Raw genomic sequence first — 20,430 nt, 5'->3', positions numbered from 1 at the left:
CTGCGGCGTGAACCACTCTGCTACCCCCCAGTGGCCATAGGTGGGTTCGCAAGACTAAGGCAAGAAACCCCTTGCTACCTCCTAGTGGCTGTTATGGGTTTAGCACCTGCTGGGCCTGTGGCATGGGCAGAACACACCAGCTGGAAGAGCCCACTAGCCAAGGAATGCAGGCAGCCTCTGGAAGCTAGAAAAGGCAAGGAAAGAGATCCTCCCCCTAGAGCCTCCAGAAGGAAAGTAGCCCTGAAGACACCTTGACTTTAGCCCAGTGAGATCCATTTCAGACTTCTGACCTCCAAAGTTGTAAGCCTAAAAATCACACAAGCCCAAGGTAGAGAAGAGCTTATCTTAAAGAGATCTGCGGGTGTGACTTGCTTAATGAGTGAATCCCAATGAGATTCACAGAAGACCCACAAATGTAGAATCATATTGGGAAAAACACTACCAGCTATGATTGAAAGGGAGAGAGACAGTACAAAATGAAAAGAGGCTTAGGACCCCCAAACTCATTTCCGCTTCCCAGGTAACACATTCTCATCTCCTTAACGTCAAAATGCCTCTGAAACTAAATTGCTCATCAGAAAATTGCTTGATTAGTGAAGATCAACAGGCTTGTGGGGAAATTCCATAAATGCTCTGAGGAAGCCCACTTAAATATCCCCTGGGGCAGCACGGAAGCCCCCAAGGACAGAATATTCAGGCATCTCCTCTCCCAACACTTCTAATCGAACACTGTTAAAGTGTGCTTCTGCCCCTGAGATTACTGAAGACGTCTTCCTGCTGATAAGCATTTTTTAAATTAATTAATTAATTTATTTTTGGCTGTGTTGGGTCTTCGTTTCTGTGCGAGTGCTTTCTCTAGTTGTGGCAAGTGGGGGCCACTCTTCATCGCGGTGCGCGGGCCTCTCACTATCGCGGCCTCTCTTGTTGCGGAGCACAGGCTCCAGACGCGCAGGCTCAGTAATTGTGGCTCACGGGCCTAGTTGCTCCGCGGCATGCGGGATCTTCCCAGACCAGGGCTCGAACCCGTGTCCCCTGCATTGGCAAACAGATTCTCAACCACTGCGCCACCAGGGAAGCCCTGAGAAGCTTTTATACTTTGACAGTTCCAGGCCAACCTGCGGCTGCCCCGTTCACACTGAGGGGCCCTCACTTCCTTTACCCCTCCGAAACTCTCAGAAGGGCGCAAGAGGACCGTGAAGGTGGCTGGGGTTGGGCCCTGAGCTGAATGATGAGGGAGAGGACCTCGTGGAGCCGGGCCCAGGGAACATCAAACCCGAGGAGCAACCAGACGCCTAGACCTAGTGCAGATCTGCGCCTGCGCTTAAAGCACCGCTCCCGTGAGGCTTCGCGGCCAAGTCGCTTCCTGTCCAAGAGGCCCCAGTCATTGGATTCGGTGGACCTGAAAGGCATGTGCAACAAAGCGTGATGGGAAATAGATTCTGGGAGCAAGAACAGACGGAAGCCTCGCTGGGAAATACAGTCCACGAGGGTGTGCGGGTCACAACCTGGCACCGAGAGACAAAAAACGGCTTTGGCCAGTAACAAGCCCGGGAGATTTCTGGGAAATGGAGTCCGGTGTGGCAGGGAGGCATGTGCGCATGACCGGAAGTGGCGCTATTCAGGCGCGTCCCCTTTGGAGCGAGAGGCGGGCCTGCGGCCGCAGTTTCTGAGCTCGCGCTGGAGGCGGGAGACGGGAGCTTTCTCGCGAAGCTGGTAGCGGCTTTTTCACGTGGTGTTCTGCTTGAGACCGAGGCAGGTGCGCCACGGGCTCCCCAGCCGAGGCCTGGCTGTGGCTGGGGAGACAGTGAAAGACCCGGCTGGACAGGCCGGACCGGGCTCAACACCGCAGGCTCAGACCCAGCCTTTAAGGGGAGAGGCCTGAGAGAAGAGCCCAGAGCGGGGCTGGGGCTGCAGTGAAGCGACGCTGACGCTCAGAGAACTTCTGGGAGGCGGTGGCGCGAGGTGGGACCCAAATGCTGGAGGAAGGAGGTGAGACGGACTGGTGGAGCGGTTTGTGGCTTCCAGCTTGTCCGCTAACAGTGCTGTGTGACCCGGATCAGAACTCGGCGGTCATCCTTTCCACAAGTGGTTGGGGGACGATCCTTTTTGTGGAATAAAGAATTCCGGGGTCAGGAAAGTTTGAGGAGCTCAGCCCTGGATCATCTCTGAGTGTCCTGTCCCTTACTCCGATCTGTTGATGGACCCATGGCATTAGAAAGTAGAGAGAAATGGGCCCTGGGAAGGAAAATGGGACTTACTCAGGGCCTCCTCTATTGCTTCTGATCTTCCAGCCCTCTTGAAGCATCAGGGATGTTCGGAATGGGAGCCTGTTGGCTTCACCTCATATTGAGGATGGGTTCAACCCAGTGGGATTGGGAAATCGTGGAGGATACTGGAGATTTAGAATCAGAAGGCTAGGATTCCTGTTTAAGCTCTGGGGTACCAGCCAGCTCTTTTAGCCTGTGTTTCTTCATGGAGGAAAAGGTAAAATAACGTTAACTACCTCGTTCACCTCTAAGAACTGTAAGCATCAAATAAAATGACGCTTTTGAAAGCACCTTTTTTAACTGAGATATAATTTACATGCATTCACTTTTAAAGTGTACAGTTCAGTAGCTTTCAGTATATTCACAAAGTTACGCAACCATCACCTTTTTTTTTTTTTTTTGGCTGCGTCGTGCGGCATGCGAGATCTTAGTTCCCCAACCAGGGATCCAACCCATGCCCCCTGCATGGGTCTTAACCACTAGGCCACCGGGGAAGTCCGTCACCATTATTTAATTCCAGAACATTTTCATCACCCCAAAGAGAAACTGGTATTACTCCACATTTTCCCTTCCTCCTAGTTCCTGGCAACCATTAATCTATTCAATACTTTCTGTCCTCATGAATTTGCCTATTCTGGACACTTCCTGAAAATAGAATCACACAATATATGTGTCTGGCTTCTTTCACTTAGCCTAACGTTTCAAGGTTCATCCATGTTGTAACATGAAGGAATCTACGTTTTATGGCTGAATAATATTCCATTACGTGGATTATACCATGTTTTATTTATCTGTTCCTCAGTTGTTGGACATTTGGGTGGTTTCCATTTTGGGCTATTATGAATAATGCTGTAAACATGCATGCACAAGTTTTTGTGTGGATGTGTTTTCATTTTTCTAGGGTTTATACTTAGGGGAGGAATTATTGTATAACTCTGGTAACTTTGGTAACTCTGTTTAACTTTCTGAGGAACTGCCAGACTGTTTTCCACAGTGGCTGCACCATTTTACATTCCCAGTAGCAGTGTATGAGGATTTCAGCTTCTCTACATACTCATCAACACTTGTTTTTTTTCCCATCTTTTTAATTTTAGCCATCTTGGTGTGAAGTGGTATCTCATAATGATTTGATATGCATTTCTCCAGTGACTGATGATGTTGAGCATCTTTTCATATACTTAATAGCTGTTTGTATCTTACTTTAGAGAAATACCTATTCAAATCCATTGCCCATTTTTAAGTTGGGTTATTTGTCTTTCTTTGTTGAGTTTTTAATATAAAGAATTCTTTTTATATGTTGGATACTAGACCCTTAGAAGATATATGATTTGCAGATCTTTTCACTTTCTTGACAGTGTCCTTTAAAGCACAGAGTTTTTAATTTTTATGAAATCCAGTTTAGCTTTCCTTTTGTTGCTTGTGCTTTTGATATCATGTCTAAGAAACCCATTGCCTAATCAGAGGTCATAAAGATTTATATCTGTATTTTCTTCTAGAAGTTTTAGCTTTTACATGTAGGTCTTTGATCCATTTTGGGTTTTTATATATGGTGTGAGGTAGGAGTCCAGCTTCATTCTTTTGCATGTAGATATCCAGTTGTCCCATCTCTATTTTTTTGAAAAGAAATTTAATTTCTTGGCACTCTTGTTGAAAATCAGTTGTCCATGAATGTATGGATTTATTTCTGGATCCTCAGTTCTTCTCCATGGATCTATATGTCTATCCTTATATCAGTTCCACACTATTTTAATTACTGTTGCCTTGTAGAAAGTTTAGATCTTCTGTAATTTCCTTGAACGGTGTTTGGTAATTTTCAATGTAATGTCTTGCACTTTTTTTTTTTTTCTTTTTTTTTTTGAGATTTGATGATGTTTTATTAAAGAAAAGTATCTAAATGGAAGCAAAAGTAACAGTAACAGTATCCATAAAAATATTTGTTCTGAAATATTTACACATTAAAAAACAAAGAATTTGGATTGACAATAACATCCATTTATGAGAAATTGCTCTGAGCTTAACAGATACCTCAGTGTCTGTAGGGAATGATTTTCTCAATTAAAGACTTTATGATCTACAGAGAAAGGTCAACTGGAGGTGTCAACAATTTTAAATCTATTACACATAAAATGCAGTGTTGGGCTTCCCTGGTGGCGCAGTGGTTGAGAATCTGCCTGCCAATGCAGGGGACACGGGTTCGAGCCCTGGTCTGGGAAGATCCCACATGCTGCGGAGCAACTAGGCCCGTGAGCCACAATTACTGAGCCTGCGCATCTGGAGCCTGTGCTCTGCAACAAGAGAGGCCGCGATAGTGAGAGGCCCGCGCACTGTGATGAAGAGTGGCCCCCACTTGCCGCAACTAGAGAAAGCCCTCGCATAGAAACGAGGACCCAACACAGCCATAAATAAATAAATAAATAACTTTTTTTAAAAATGCAGTGTTGAGGATGATGTGTGAAATTTAATTTTAAAAATTAAAAAATGATAACATTTTGAAAAAACAACTTTAAGAAGAATACTAGTGACAAGAGATTAGAGGTAGATATGGCTAAGAAAGTAAAGTAAATTAATCCATACCAAAATAAGTATCCTACCTATGTTATTTATACTTTTTTGCTTATAACATCAGTAATCAAACTCTTGCACTTCTTTTGTTCAATTTATTCCTAGGTGTTTTGTTCTTTTAATGCTCTTGTAAATGGAATTTAAAATTTCATTTTTGGATTGTTCATTGCTAGTGTATAGAAATATAGTTGGAGAACTGTTTATTCAATCCTTTGCCCATTTTTAATTGAGTTGCTTTTTTATTGTATATTCATGTTGTATCCTGCAACCTTGCTGAACTTGTTTAGCTGTGATAGTTTTCTGTGGATTCCTTAGGATTTTCTGTATACAAAATCATGCCATTCACAAATACAGGTAGTTTAAATTCTTCCTTTCCAATCTGTATGCCTTTGGTTTGTTTGTTTGCTTCTTTTTGCCTAATTGCTCTGGCTAGAACTTCCAGTATAATACTGAATAGAGGTGGCAAAAGCAGACATCCTTGTCTTGTTCCTGATCTTAGGGGAAAAGTATCAGTCTTTAGCGCTGGGTTTTTTGTAAATGCCTCTTATCAAGTTGAGGAAGTTCCCTTCTGTTCCTAGTTTATTGGATGTGTTTTATCATGAAAGGTATCAGATTCTGTAAAATGGACTTCTTGGTGTTCACTGAGATAATCATATGTTTTTTTTTTCCCTTTGTATTAATATAGTGTATTATACAGATTGATTTTCATTTGTTGAACCAACCTTGCATTTCTGGGATGACTCCCACTTGGTCATTACCTCTTCTTTTGTTTAAGCAAATGTCTTAAATTTGCAGAGCCACTTTCTCCAAGGAACTTAATTGGTAATAGTTGTAAGCTGTATATTTACATGCTAGGCATTGTGTCAACTGCTTTGTCTGCATTTAAATCTTCACAGCAACTTTACATGGGATATTATCCTCATTTTACAGATGAGAAAAATGAGACTTAGAGGTTACATGATTTGTACACTGCTGGTAAGTGGTAGATCTGGAATACTTGAGAGTCTGTTACACTCTAATGCCTCCCTATGTTTGAGTGAATTGATGGAACTTCTGAGGTAGGAAGGGAAATTGGAAAATTTATATCCCATTGCAGGTCTGCAAATTCAGCCTCAGTGAGCCCTGGGACCTATAATGTCATTTGAACACTCTCTTCAGAGTGAGAATTTGAGACTTTCTAGCTTGGTGAGCTGTAAACTTTTATGCCTCATTGCTTTCTTTCTCTTCCTCCAGAGCCACCTTCTCCAGATCCTGCCCTTCCCCAAGAGGAAGGCACAGAAGAGGAAGGAATGGCAGGTGGTCTGCTCACAGCTGGGTCCCAAGTAAGTTGGAAATTTACTCTGAAAGGCAGCCTCTTTTTTTTTTTCTTTAATATTAAGGGTGTTTTTGGTTTTTAATTACAAAAGGAATTCATGTTCTTTGTAGAAAACCTGAAAAATATAGACAACATACCCCCCCAAAATTACACTTAATCCTACAAAGAAATAACACTTAACATTTTGATTTGTGTCCTTTTAGTCATATTCTTTTTTTTCTGTTTTCCCCAAATGGGTTTGTCCCGATTTGTAACCTTCTTTTTATTTACACTTAGTAGAATTTGATTAATATTTCCCCCATTTCATTGAGTATTCTACAGAATTATTTCTAATAAATTCCATTTCATAGTCCTTCTATGAGGATAAGAACTGTCTTCTCCCTTTCTTTTCCTTGACTAGACTAGGAATTGGTCTGTTTTCATTTTTAGAAAGCCTGCTCTTGGATTTCCTCATCAGTTCTACTCTTTAGTAACAAAATTTTCTGTATTAGTTTTTTTGCTTCTGCTTTCCTTAGATTTATTTTAAAATTCATTTTTCAAAATCTCTTGAGTTGAATCCCCTAATTCATTTTCTTCCTATTTTGTTCATATATATTGAAAATTTTTGGTGGTGGGTCTTTATTTTTTTAGATATGCCAAAATTGTGACTTTGGTTTCATGTCTGCACATTTAGCTGGTCTGTGCTCCATGCAGGCAAAGTTTGTGTCTCTTCTCCACACAAAACATCCAGGTATAGTGTGATTGCAGCTGTAGGGTTTACGGCTCAACCTTATTAAATTACTCATTTCTTCCATACCTTTATTTTTTTGTTTATTTTGTATTAACTCTGTCAACAACTAAGTTGTTTAACATCTCTCGTAGCTATATTTTAAATTTCTCCGTGTACTTCCTACAGTTTTTTCTTTATGAATTATATATTTGTTATTTGGTTCATGACCCTTATATCTTCATAATGGATTTTACTCTCATTATAAAATGACCCAAATGTTTTAAATATTCCATCGTTTTTAAAAATGACCCTCTTTGTCCCGTTTAGTGCATTTCTCAGTGTGAAGGATGTATTGGAAGGACAGGTAAAATTAGAAATCAGGAGACTAGTTATGATTTGGGAAACGATGGTGGCTTAAAGCAAGGTAGTGGCAGGGGCATGGAGAGAAATGCATGAATTCTCATGATATTGAGGAAGAAGAATGAATATGCAGTTGACATGTGGGGAGCTGCAAGAAAGGGGAAGATAGCACCCAGTTGTCTGACATGGCCAATTAGGTGACTGGAGGTACCATTTCCTAAGCTGAAAATAGGCAAAGACTCTCTTGCCTCCGTGCCTTTGCTCCTGATGCCTCCGTTGCTGTGGACATCCTTCTCTTTCTCCATCTGAGGAACCTGCTCCTTGAAGGCCAGGTTGCCCTCCATCTATGATTCCTCCTCTGTTATCCTAGCAACTAATCTGTCCATCTCTTTGACACATTATTACAGGTGATTGCATACGTGCTGGCTCTCCTGCTGTACTGTGTGATGTCTGAGTAAGCAGGAATATTTATTAAATGTTCTGAAAACATTAATCATTCACATTTCTTTGCTAATTTGCAGCTGATTCCTTGTTGCATAAACTCACACATTCTAATTTTGTTTTTTCTATATTGGCGCTTTTAATTCCCAAGCACCTGTTAGTTGTGCCCAATTACTGCTCATATATATACATAGTTTCTTCTATTTGTGTATAAAGTCTACTAGAATTATAAACATGTGAAGACAAGAGAGGCTGTATTTTATTTATTTTTGTGCGTAAATATCCAATATAGTGTTAGGCACATAAGAAGTGATCAATAAATACTTTTCTGGAACTACCCTGAGTCCTTTCAAAGACCCTTTTTGTAGGCCCGCTAACCAGCACACCCAGAGCTGCCAGCCTCCCCACTCCCTCATATTCTAAGGCCACTGGGCAAGAAGGAATATGCTTGTTGTTTCAGGGATCCACACCTTTCAGCAGTGTGACTGTAGCTTTTACCCAGAAGGGATGGAGGCAGTTGGCCCCTACTCCGAGGGACAGGTTCAAGGAAGGGATGCCAGAAAAGTCCAGAAACCTGGTCCTACTGGGTAAGGAAACCATTTAAAATGCAGAATTTGTTCAGTTCTGAAAATGTTTTACTTCCCAGTGTCGAGTGATCCTGAGTGGCTCTGCTGCACCAGAGGGGTAGTGTTTGTTCCTCCTCGTTCCCTAGTGAAAGATCTCTGCGTTCTGGTTTGGGGAATAGGCAGTTTCATTTTGTTCCCCTCGAGGCTGCACCTCCCCATTTTCTTATTTCCCAGGAAGGGTGGGGTAGCCTTCAGGCCAGTTCCTCCATAGTCACTAAGTTCCCATCTTCTTAAGTAGCTGGCTTTATGGGCTTGCTTAGCTCCCTGGCTTGACCCCTCCTTGAGGCTGTTACTTTAGCTCTTTTCAGAAATGCTCTAGTAAGACCTTGGCACCATATCTATCTTATTTACTGCTGTGTCCCCTAGTGCCTGGTACCAAGTCAGTGCTCAATAAATATTTATTGAATGAATGAAATGACCGACCTGTTTCCACTGCCCTTAGTTCTGGGAGGCTATTTATACTTAGTACAGATCTCTAAACCCCACTTTTTTTCCCCCCCTTAAATAGGACTTCCAGTCTCCCAGCCTGGTATGAACTCCCAGTTGGAACAAAGGGAAGGTTCATGGATGCTGGAGAGAGGAGGCCTCAGGAGTACCTGTCCAGGTATGTGAGCAAGCACTGAGCCAGTCAGAGTCTCGGGAGCAAAAGCCCCTTTGAAACATGCGTTAGCGCATTTGAGTATTTTAACAACCGGTGAGGTAGATATTATTATCCCCGTTTTATAGATGAGGAAACTAAAGCTGAGAGAGGCTAACTCGCTGGTTCAGAGCCTCACAGCTAGACAGCGGCGAGGCTGGGGTTTGAAGCAACATCAGTCAGACTCCAAAGCCCTCTATTCCACGCCGTCTACTCAGTGTCCCCAGGCTGGGAGGCATTTGGGAGCACTGGTGGTATTGCTGGCCTCTGGGAAATGACAGTCATCTCTGCTGGCCTAGCACGTTCCCTGCTTCGGGTTCACCTCACTGAGGATCTCAAGTACCCACCTTTAGCCATGCTTCAGCTGTGACACCTACTGCTACTCCCCTCTCTGACTAACCCTTTATTGGATCCTGCACCCACACCCCTTCTCTCCCTCTTCGTGGCCATGCCGGAATTTTCTGAAGGGCTGACACGAAGAAACTCAGGGAAAACAAGAGCAAGGGAAACCATAGTTTCTGCCTTTATCTCTTGCTACTCATCTAAGGCTGCTCACTCCACCCCCGCCTTCATATTTCAGCCCTTGCAAATGTCTGACCTCTGGCAGGGCCTGTGGTTCCAGCCACTTCTGATATTTTGAAACAAAGCATCAGAGGTACAATGAACTTAACAACTTTAAAGCGACAAAATTTTAAATTTTTCTAAATGTGGTCTAATGCTTTATATCTTTTATGGTTGCTGTAGGACAATGAAAACAAAGCCTCTGGCTTACTTTGTGCATGGTTCATCTGAACTCTCTTCTTCCCATTTTATCCTCTTTCTAAGCAGCCTATCACGTGTCACCTCAGCCCTTGTAACTCCAGGCACCACTCACACTTGCTGAAATACTTCCCTTTACAGGGAGCCTCACTGCCTGCTGCTTCCTTCTCCCAAACCCCCTGCTTCCCAGCACAGCATACTTGTTATGCAGGACCTTTTAACCTGAATCCAGAGAACCTGTGTGGAACTTCGGGAATTGAATACAGTGTTTTGTGGCAATAACTGCATCTTTCTGGGAAAAGATTTCATCACAGTCTCAGAGGGGTTCAGGATCCTATAAAGGTTACTGGAAAAGATTCAAATCACCGTGTCACTAGAAACAGAAGTTGGGAAAAGGTGTTACCACAAAGGATCTATGCCCTGAGGTATTAGTGTAGAGTGTTAGTGTGGAAGCAACTTCGGATGTGGACCCATGAAAGTCGCATCCAGGTCCTGGCTTGCTACGTATTAACTACATGGATTCAGAGTAAGCCACTAAATTGTGGTCGTCTGTTTCTGTATCTGAAAAAATGTCGATAACAAAACCTGTCTTACTCTTTGACAAACTAATATATACGAAAAAAAGTTGTCGACAATGTAGGGCGGTATTAATTCTGTAATAGTGAAGTAGCTGGAGGAAAGTTTTAAATCTGGCTATTAGAGTAACTAAAACACTGCTCCTGCGATGTTGCACCTCTGCTCTGAGACCCACCGAGCATCCTGGGCATCGCTGTGCCTCCTGGGCTGGTTTCAGAGCTATTATTCCATCCCACCCCTCCCACAGTGACAGACAGATCCAGGTCTTCGACCTGCCTTTGCCTCACTGCTTGGTACATGCCTGGCGTTGTTTCAGCTACTGGAGGTGCAACAGAGAACAAGATGTAGTCCCTGCTTACATCCTAGTGAGGAACGTAAATAAAGCGAGTAAACAAAATAACCGATACAATATTGGATGGTGATGAGTACTGTAAGAAAGGGGAATACGGGTGGGGTGGGGGCTCTCCTAGATCGGAGGAACAGGGAAGACCACTTCGAGGAGGTGACACTGGAGCTGAGATCTGAAGGAAAATAATGAGCCAGCGTGTAAGTATCCGGAGGAGGAACATTCTGGGCCACACCACGTGTTGAGGCTTTGAGTTGGGAATAAGTTTGACTTGTGTTAGGATGAGAAGAGCCTCGGACTCAGTAAACAAGAGGGAGGATGCTGGGCAGGGGGTAGATCATGTAAGGCTTAGAGGCCATGGAAGGTGTTCAGGTTTTATTCAAATAGGAAGATAGGAAGCCATTGAGGGTTTTGAGCAGGGAAGGGATAATATTTGTGTTTGAAAAGATAACATGTGTGGAGACTAGACTGTCAGTGTTCAAGACTAGAAGCAGGGAGATCAGTTAGGACATTCCAGTGAGAGGATGGTGGCTGCTGAGGAGGAGGATTCAGGACATACTTGGGTGTTAAAGCCAACACGACTTGCTAGTGGACTGGATGTGAGGGAAAGAGACATTAAGGATGACCCTGGCCTGAGCAGTTGGGTGAATGGGAAGGCTGACAAAGACACTGGCTTGAAAGGGAAAATCAGTGGTTCTGTTTTGGGTATATTCAGTTTCGAATATTAGACCGTCTTATACAGGAGCCAGCACCCATGCCCCCTGCAATGGAAGCGTGGAGTCCTAACCACTGGACCACCAGGGAATTCCCCGCATAGTCTTAATTGCTCCTTTCTCCCACTGCTTCTTTTGTTGTCACTTTTCTTCTCCTTTCCATCTTTTACTCAGATAGATGGTCAGTTTTTGAGAGCTGTAAGACCAAATACCAAGTAACATAGAGAGACCCTCAACCCGAAACAGGGACTTCGGTGCTCTTAGTAGACTGGGCTTCGAATGCACGTGCAACTTAGAGGGAAACCTGCTTAATGGGAAACCATTTAATATGATTTACAAGGAAAAGGTCCAAGATAATAACAAGCACTCATATAACACTTGCTATTCCTCAGGTATCGTTCTGGGTCCTTTGTGTTTTAGCTCATTTAGTCCTCATAATAATTCTGTAAGAGAGCTACATTCACAAATAATAAATCCAAGGCATAGTAATTTGCCCAGAGTCACACAGCTAGTAAGAGGCTGAACCCAGATTTGAACCTAGGCAGTCTGGGTCAAGATTCTGTATAGAAATTCAAATAAAGCATACCTAAAACTAACCTGCTGTTTTCCTAAATAAGGCAGAAACGGGAAGAATCTTTTCAGGAAAATTGACCCTTGTGAAAAGAAGCTCCGTAGCCTTCCCTAAAACTTCATTCCCTTAGCTATAAGCCTCTATGAAGGAGACAGAGAGAGCCGTCTGGGACCATTGGGTTCACTTAGTTTTAATACTTTGCAAATATTATACATTAATTCACACTTTGTTTTCTCTTAAAATGAATGAGGTCCCAAAGGGGATTAAGAATCAGTAACTCTTTAAAAATATCACCCACCCCCATCCATATCATAAAAGCAATGTTATTCTTTTTAAAGTAACTTTTTTTCTAATAAAAATAAGTTCATTTAAAGTTTAGAAAAGAATAAAAAAGAAAATCAAGATCTCCTATCATCCCACCACACAGAGGTATTACCTTCAATCTTCGTATTACAAAAAGCAGCGTTTTCTAAAATTAAGATAACAGTATGTAATTTTACATATTCCTTCTTTCACCTAACAGCATGTTGTTTATTTTTATCACTGCATAGTCCTTGAAAGCAAGGTTTTTATAACTTTTATTATAAAAATAATAGTCACTGGAGAACATTAGAAAATACAGATAAGCATCGAAGAAAATAAAAACTACCCCTGCCTAATCCCACAGCCCGAAGACAACACAGCTTATCTTCACATTGTATAACTTGCCAGTGTTTTTTCAATTAATATCTTTCTACAAAAGGAATTATAATGTACAGATTTCAAACATGACTTATAACTGCTGAACAGTGTCCCTTGATTGGCTATACTATAGTCATTCCTTGTTATTAAACATTTAGGTATTTGCTTTTCATTTGACATGATGCAGTGTTGACAAATGATATCAATGCAAGTGAAGTGGAATTCTATGTCAGCATTTTAAAGACTCTTGACACATGCAGCCAGATTACTCTCCAGAAAGCCTGTCCATTTATGCAGCCGCACCAGTGTGTGAGATATCCCAAATGCTGCACTCTTACCAACACTCTAGAATTAACCATTTTTTTAAAAATCTTGCCGATTTGATAGGTGAAAACATTGATCCTGCTGGCATCAGTCATCAGCTTTTTTAAGTGAATTGTTCAAACCTGGTAATAGCAGGTTGCCCAAAACCACACTGAGAATTGTGACTAAGAAGACAGCTTAAGACAACCCAGTACTTGGCAAAAGCACAGGAGAGGAGTGTCAGAAAGAAAGGAGAGGAGTGCATCTGAGGCAGGTTCAGGATAAACTTCTGCTGTTTAGGAAAGGGAGCAAAGAGTGCTCATGTCTCTGAAAAACTTTCTGGTCATTGTGGTTTAGAACAGAAGCATCCTGGGTGAAAGGGGGTGGAAGCATCGAACCTGTCCTACATAAGAGCTCAGCCAGACTCCTTCAGCCTTTTGTCTTTCGGTATCTTTTCTTTCACCAAAAGAATCTTTAAAATTGCTTTTGTAAATATTCTTCAGATTGGAAGATTGTATCTGAATCACCACCTGAACAAGACATTTCTGAAGAATCATTCCAAGACCCAAGTGTAGAGATGCCCTCTGGGGAGTCAGATCACAGGAACAGTGAACTGGGGAAGAGCTTCAATCTGAGACCAGTTCTTTCTCCACAGCAGAGAGTTCCTACAGAAGTGAGACCCCGTAAATGTGAAACACACACAGAGAGTTTCAGGAAGAATTCAGATATAATTAAACCTCACAGAGCGAAGCCATACATATGTAATGAATGTGGCAAAGCCTTCAGTTACTGTTCTTCCCTTTCTCAGCACCAGAAGAGCCACACTGGGGAGAAGCCATATGAGTGCAACGAATGCAGGAAGGCCTTCAGCCAGAGCTCATCTCTTATTCAGCACCAGAGGATTCACACAGGAGAGAAACCTTATAAATGCAGTGAATGTGGAAGAGCCTTCAGCCAGAATGCAAACCTTACAAAACACCAGCGAACTCATACTGGAGAAAAGCCCTACAAATGTAGTGAGTGTGAGAAAGCCTTCAGCGACTGTTCAGCCCTTGTTCAGCATCAGAGAATTCACACTGGAGAGAAGCCTTACGAATGCAGCGACTGTGGGAAGGCCTTCCGCCACAGTGCAAATCTTACAAACCACCAGAGGACTCATACAGGGGAGAAGCCCTACAAGTGCAGCGAATGCGGGAAGGCCTTCAGCTACTGTGCAGCATTTATTCAGCACCAGAGAATCCATACAGGGGAGAAACCCTACAAATGTAATGCATGTGGGAAGGCCTTCAGCCAGAGTGCAAACCTCACAAACCACCAGAGGACTCACACTGGAGAGAAACCCTACAAGTGCAGTGAGTGCGGGAAGGCCTTCAGCCAAAGCACAAACCTTATAATCCACCAAAAGACCCACACTGGGGAGAAGCCTTATAAATGTAATGAATGTGGGAAATTCTTCAGTGAGAGCTCAGCCCTTATTCGACATCATATAATTCACACAGGAGAAAAACCCTATGAGTGCAATGAGTGTGGAAAGGCATTTAACCAGAGCTCATCCCTTAGTCAGCATCAGAAAATTCACACTGGTGTGAAACCTTACGAATGTAGTGAGTGTGGGAAGGCCTTCAGGTGTAGTTCAGCTTTCATTAGACATCAGAGACTCCATGCTGGAGAGTAACTGGGAACATAACCAAAGTGGATGGGGACCTGACAAGTAATTGGAAGGCATCTGGGGACATCTGACTTTAAGTCTAGCCCAGAGCCATATGCAAAAGCACCTTTAATAAATAGTCACTATTTTACATGTTGCATCTGGAAGGTCTCAGGTGCTCTCTTCTTTCTCAACATCTTAAGACAACCCAACTCCAACTACACTGTTTTAAAGATTTACCTTTAATTCAGTGGAAAAAACACTCCAGAAACGTTGATTTATGAAGAATGAGTGAAAGACTTGGTTCCTACTTAAAAGGTCAGGTATTTTGGCAGTGGTCTGGTCGTAGTAGTCTCTGCTTGAATGAGGGCTGTTGCAACAAGAGAATCAAGAACATTAGCCGGGAATGAGTATTCCCCATAGTGGGGCCACTGAGGTTTAAGATTTGGGGGAGTGAATTCAAGTGAGGAAGGGGGATTCTAGAGCCAACTGTTACTAGAATGGGGCTGGGGGAGGGATGCTGAATCTAGACACAGCTGCACACAACCTGCACTTTCTGAGCTGCTCAAGTGCTCTATTCTAGTTACTGCTGTCAAGAAAAGACAGGAAGGACAGTGAGGTTGAGTGTGCAGGAAGAAGCTAATGAAATCCCTCAGCAAGGCACATACCTTTAAACGGAGTTCCTAAGGGAGGGAAGGCTAACAAAACTGGGGCAACGTGACGGCAGCCATGCTTTCCCTGGCTCAGAGGCAGGCGAGTCATTTTTACTTTCCCCTCTTCCTGACAGCTGAGTATCTTTTAAATCAAGCTCCTTAGCTTGTTGGCCTGCTTCCTTTCTCCCTTGCACCCCACTGGTGTAGATCTCATCTCAGCACTTATAAACTGCTGTGAGCTTACTTGGTTTTTGGTTAGGTAAGCCTGATTTGAGACGCCCCATTACTGGTCTACTGTAAGGTAAGCTGGTTGTACCCTCAGCCATCACCCAAGGCCTCTAGCTTTGATTCCTTGCTGACTTGCCACATGTCCTGGAATGTTCCTCACTCCAGCGATCTCGGGCAGTCCTTTCCACTAAAGCAGTTTTCCACCCCTGCTTGCACCTGTGATTAAAAACCAAATGGGACAGCCAAGTGACTAATGGCAGGGAAACGAAGTTCTTGGCGCTGTCATTCCCAGCTCCCTTTAGGCTAGTGCCCAGAAGCCCCTTCCAGGTGGTACTTCAGGCTGCTCAGGGGTAGCTTTGTCTCAGTGTCCAGGTGCTTGAGGTTCATTCATTGCATATCAAATAAGGTGAAAGTGAGTGAGGAGCTCTAGAAACTGAAAAGGAACAGAAATAAAGAAAAGACATGGGAGAGGCTTAGGAAAGGTGAAAGCATTCATTAGAAAATAGTCTGTTACTGGTTTAAAGCAAACCAGGGTAGGGCTAGGAGCTGCTAACTACAGAAGAGGCCTCATAAAGGTCAGGTTCTTTGGTTGTCCCATCAGTGGTTCTGAACCACAGCTGTACACTGGAATGGAGAGCAAAGCCTTGAATCATGGGCCCTGGGCCCAGAACCCACCAAATGATTAAATTGGTTTGGGATGAAGAGCTCCTTCCCTGTGTGTTTATTATGTTTAGCTCCCCAAGTTTTCTTTCTGACCAAGAACTTTTTCTTGAGGAGCTCCATGAATATGTCTCCAAAAAGCAGACTTCCTTTCTAGGTATTTTCTGAGCTAGTCCCATACAGGACAGAAATCTCTTGTCCACAGATTGCTGCTTCATCCCCAGATTCTGTCACCCTGGCCTCAATGACCACCATTTGACCACAAAGCCTAGGCTCCCCCAAGGAAGAGGCCACATCAAAAAGTCCACTGGTTGTCAAATAACTCTTTATTATTTTTCTTTGCAGTTCTTAACTCTGTGGAAAAGAAAAAAAAAAAAAACCCTCTCAGTAATAGGACAAAAAAACCTTATCTCCCAACCCCACTATTGAGCACTTCTAGAATTTTCCACCTTTTCCCCAGGAATACATTAGCTTCCCCTCCAGTTTTCACCCTAATTTTAAGAAAATCAATGCATAAGTCACTTACAGCTGGGCATTCCACCGCACCACTGTTGATGTCATCTATGATGTCGTGAGGGTGGCGGCCATCAACATTGCAGCCCACAGACTGGGCGGTCCCCAGGATCTCTTTAATGGTTCCTATAATTAAGAAAAGGTGGAATCAGAGGGCCTGTTAGTCCCTCACAATCCTCAGATACCAGTGGGGAAATACAGGCAAGGAGAGGAATAACTATTTTATGGAATACAGGGATAATTATCACTGCTCCCCTAATCCAAAATTCAGAGCTCCATATATTTAAAAGCTCTGAATGCAAAAATGTCCACAGGTCCTATGATACCCAGATTCTTTCAAACCCAGAAAGACACCACACCCCAATTTCAGGTCTTACAGAATAAAGTCCCCTCTAAGTGGGAAAATGCCACTAAGTGCATACATCTTGCATGACAATTAAGGTGGCCTCATACTGTTCTGTTCTTACCAGAGAGTTCTCTAGCTAAAGATCGATGCCGCATCTGTCGGGCAATGTTGACAATCTCATCAAAAGTGATGTTTCCACTGTGCTTAACTGCAGAAAATAAAAAACAGCAAAAGCTTTGTTACCACCTGAGGCCAGAGCAGAGCAGAGCAGTCAGTTCTCCCTCATCCATTTCTAACCTGTTCCCATGCTTTCGGCACAGGGTCATCCACATGAAGAACAACCCTGTTTCCTAAGCTGGGGTTTAGTATCAGCTCACCACTGGATTGCACCAGCCAACAGAAAACTGGTCAGGTGCAGTGGCGGGTGGCTAGGGACAAAATCAAGTCTTTGCTAACCTTATGTGCAAGGGACTGTTTTGAAGAGGAGAAAAAACACGCTGAAGTGACTGAGGTTGATTAAAGCTGTCCATAGGGTCTGTCATCCAGCTAGGAAGCTGCTCTTTCTTGATTACTGGTTATCTTTCTCAGTTTCTTCACCCTGCCTGAACATGTCCCTCCTGCAAGCGTTGAGTGGGATCTGTTCCACACCAGGGATTGGGGAGAGCCACAAGGCACTTCTTGGCAGTGCCTAGCTCTGTAACAGCTTAACAAATACCTGTGCCATCCCTAGGTTTCATTAAAGGGAGCACGTGCAGCTGTGTATCAAACACTGAGCACATAATACCACTCACATACTACCAGGGAAAAAGCCACTCACTGTTTTTCTGCTTCTTTCTGTCTCTTGGCGGTTCCTTGAGGGCTTTGATGATCAGGGCAGAGGCAGAAGGTACCACCTCAATCTGCGGAAGAGATTCTCAATGGGAGTAACATACCCTACCCCACCCTCCAATGAGAACAGCCAATACTACCATGCACCTTGGCTCAGAATCCATGGGCCAGATGCCGCATTTACTGTACATTCAGGTTAATTTTCACAACCTGAAACACGTCCTACCCCAGCAAACATAAGTGATTTACCCAATGTCTCAAAAGCCTTCCCCACAGATAAAATTGCTCTTACCTCACCACTAGTGGCAGGTGACCATGTCAGCAAAAAACCTTCCTCCCAGGAATCCCTACCTCTGCCCTCCCTCAAACCAAGTACCTGGGCCTGTCGGTTCTGAATGGTCAGTTTCACTGTAATCCTCAGACCCTTCCAATCACCAGTTGCCTTGGCGATGTCATCACCAACTTTTTTTGGAGACTGCAGAAATAAAAGGTATATAATCACACCATGCCCTACATCGAAGCAGTCTGAAAATCTGCCCAGTCCTTCTCACTTGGCAGCACAAGCAAGCTGTTTGAAACACGTTTAACTTTGCCTGCCCAATCAAGGCATGGCTATCACCATACTAAACTGGAAAACAGAGGCTGCAGGTTTAGTTGGTCCAGGGCTGTAAACTGCAGGTTCAAGGCCACAATGGGACCAGGGCCCTTATCTACGTACCCTCTCCTAAGGACCTATGTGGTAATTTTCAACTCTTTTACATTTGAATCACCGGGGGCCTCTTTAAAAAGACACCAGGTCCTTGTGTCTGACCAACCCTAGTCAATCTGCGGGGATGAGGTCCGGGCATTTGCCCCTTTACAATTCCCTAAACAGGAGAGATGTCCAGTGAGTGCCAGCTGAGGTAAGGGCCAAGGAAGAGTAATGAGGACACTGCTTAAGCAAAACCATGGTGGGAGAGCTTTTCACACAGGAGACCACTGCTCAAGGAATAAAGGCCTGATTATATTCAAGAAAAAGGAAGTTCAGTAAAGAGTATAAAATGGAGGAAAAAGCAGGTAAGTAAGTCTGATCCTAGGTAAAGCTAATCATGTTAACCAGTAGGTTCAGAGCAGAGTTGTTAATACAAGCTACTGTAACATTCACCGAGATCTTCATGTCACACCCCATTTTATCTTCCCAGCAGCCATATGCCCATCTCCCTAGGAAACAGGCCAAGTAGGCTATGCGGTGTCACTAAGCCACTCTTGACTTCAAAAACCTCCTCCATCCCGTCCCTCAGGGACACTAAGAGCAGCAGCTAAGAGGCACTGGAAAGTTACAGGTTCAAGGTACCAGGTTCCATCTTTACATACAACCTTTCTGTGACGGCTAGTGCCAGTTCAGACCTAGCCGGGGATGGCAATCGCTCACTGTCTGGGGCACCTCAGACACAGTCGTGTTTGCACAAGCCAGAGTCGAACTCTGCTCTCCGCAAACAAAAAGCGCCCCTCCACAAGGATGACTTACCAGACCCAGGGGGCCGATCTTGGGGGCCAGGGCAGACGTGGCACCGACTTCCCCACCGGTGCACCTCAGGTACACTGGGAGAAAGAAAGGATCAGTGCCTCCGCAAGGGGAGCCCCCAAGTCACAGCCCTCCCAACGCATCTTTGCGGGCCTGGACACACCACCTTCTGCCTCTTCTCAAAACAGCCCCAAGAACCTCGGGGGGAGCGAGGCAGGACACCCCTGCCCCCAAGGCGTGGACCGCTCCAAGCGCCACGTGGGACAGCGGCCTTCCGCTTGGCTACCGCTGCCGAGGCCCACACCGCGCCGGCGCGGAAGAAGCCCCGGCCGCCGGCCAACGCAGCCTAGGGGGACGCGCCCGGAGACAAACCTTACCCTAAGGGTGGGGGCTGCAAAGCCGCCACAGGTCGTCCGGTCCTGCCCCCCATCTACACGTGGGGAAGCTGAGGCCCAGAAACAGGCTCGGCCAGGACACACAGCGCCCTGAACGCAGCACCAGAGGGCCAGCCTCTAGCGGGCAGCGGTTCTAAAACCCGCCGTGGGAAAGGCAATTGCGGCGGAGGCCGCAAGCCGGACGGAACGCGGGGAGGGATGCTCCATCCCGAAGCCCCGGCCACATCTAAAGCACGCACCGACTTTGATCTCGTTGGGGTCGAACTTAGGCGGCATGGTGGAGGCGGCTGGTGTCGGATGAACCCGGATTCGGGACGACCGAAGAAAGTTGCACCTGAGCCTCCTCCGAGCCGAAAGCCGAAAGACCGGAAGATGGGGCACTTGCGCTGGATAAAGGCCTGAAAGTGCGGCTCTCGCGAGAACTGCCGTCTCCGCCCCATCTTGCAGCGACGCCCTTGGCGCCATATTGCTTGTGGGCAGGCACCGAAGGCTGAAGGCTGGAGAAGTAGGCACCGCGGTGAGCTGTAGCTAGGGGTTCTGAAGGGGGGTTCGGGGCAGTTCTCCCGGGGGAGGCAGACAACAGAGCGCTGTTCCCGAGATCTCAGGCTCCGTTGCTGCCCATTCTCCCTGAGGGTCACCCCATAGTCCCTGTCACTCTATCCCAGAACCCCGCCCCTCTCCTGAGGGTCCGCACCAGCATTCCGAGACCCCACGGCCACGGCGATCCCCTACCCCCTTCTAACTCCCTCGTGATGTGGGCATTTTAGCTATTAAAACAATTTTATTAGA

General features: G+C 44.8%; 3 protein-coding genes across 18 annotated transcripts in view; 2 read left to right on the top strand and 1 right to left on the bottom strand.

Annotated features, from left to right (window-relative positions):
- The first annotated feature begins 1,407 nt into the window (after positions 1-1,407).
- On the top strand, positions 1,408-14,672 carry ZNF79 (zinc finger protein 79). Of its 7 annotated transcripts, none has more exons than XM_082470221.1 (6): positions 1,408-1,989; positions 6,063-6,151; positions 7,621-7,667; positions 8,789-8,884; positions 12,257-12,368; positions 13,675-14,672. In XM_082470221.1, the coding sequence occupies exons 1-6, from the start codon at positions 1,974-1,976 to the stop codon at positions 14,539-14,541; spliced, it is 1,227 nt and encodes a 408-aa protein (XP_082326347.1). In that variant the 5' UTR covers positions 1,408-1,973; the 3' UTR covers positions 14,542-14,672. The 7 variants fall into 7 exon arrangements, with proteins under 7 accessions (XP_082326347.1, XP_082326348.1, XP_082326344.1 ...); XM_082470222.1 differs by having other exon boundaries at positions 1,564-1,989; positions 12,257-12,311; XM_082470218.1 differs by lacking the exon at positions 7,621-7,667 and adding an exon at positions 8,115-8,241 and having other exon boundaries at positions 1,569-1,989; positions 12,262-12,368.
- RPL12 (ribosomal protein L12) lies at positions 11,273-20,040 on the bottom strand. Of its 5 annotated transcripts, none has more exons than XR_014265968.1 (8): positions 19,881-20,040; positions 19,250-19,323; positions 18,119-18,217; positions 17,732-17,813; positions 17,036-17,122; positions 16,582-16,694; positions 14,755-14,884; positions 11,273-11,507 (listed from the first exon to the last, which is right to left on the bottom strand). XR_014265968.1 is itself a non-coding variant. In XM_082470248.1 (7 exons), the coding sequence occupies exons 1-7, from the start codon at positions 19,915-19,917 to the stop codon at positions 14,834-14,836; spliced, it is 543 nt and encodes a 180-aa protein (XP_082326374.1). In that variant the 5' UTR covers positions 19,918-20,040; the 3' UTR covers positions 14,736-14,833. The 5 variants fall into 5 exon arrangements, 2 of the variants coding, with proteins under 2 accessions (XP_082326374.1, XP_082326375.1); XR_014265969.1 differs by lacking the exon at positions 11,273-11,507 and adding an exon at positions 12,052-13,531; XR_014265970.1 differs by lacking the exons at positions 11,273-11,507; positions 17,036-17,122 and adding an exon at positions 12,052-13,531.
- The window catches only part of LRSAM1 (leucine rich repeat and sterile alpha motif containing 1), a 43,537-nt gene continuing 43,130 nt past the window's right edge, over positions 20,024-20,430 (top strand). For 3 of the 6 annotated variants that reach the window (XM_082470203.1, XM_082470204.1, XM_082470206.1), the window contains exon 1: positions 20,024-20,158. The gene's annotated coding sequence lies outside the window, so the exon portion shown is untranslated. The remainder of the gene's footprint in view (positions 20,159-20,430) is intronic. The other 3 variants (XM_082470205.1, XM_082470207.1, XM_082470208.1) reach the window with 3 other exon arrangements.

This window comes from Balaenoptera physalus, assembly GCF_965194825.1.
Source record: "Balaenoptera physalus genome assembly, chromosome: 7".
Lineage (NCBI taxonomy): Eukaryota > Metazoa > Chordata > Mammalia > Artiodactyla > Balaenopteridae > Balaenoptera > Balaenoptera physalus.
Note: the sequence above shows the minus strand (reverse complement) of the source record. Positions and strands in the feature narration are given on the sequence as shown.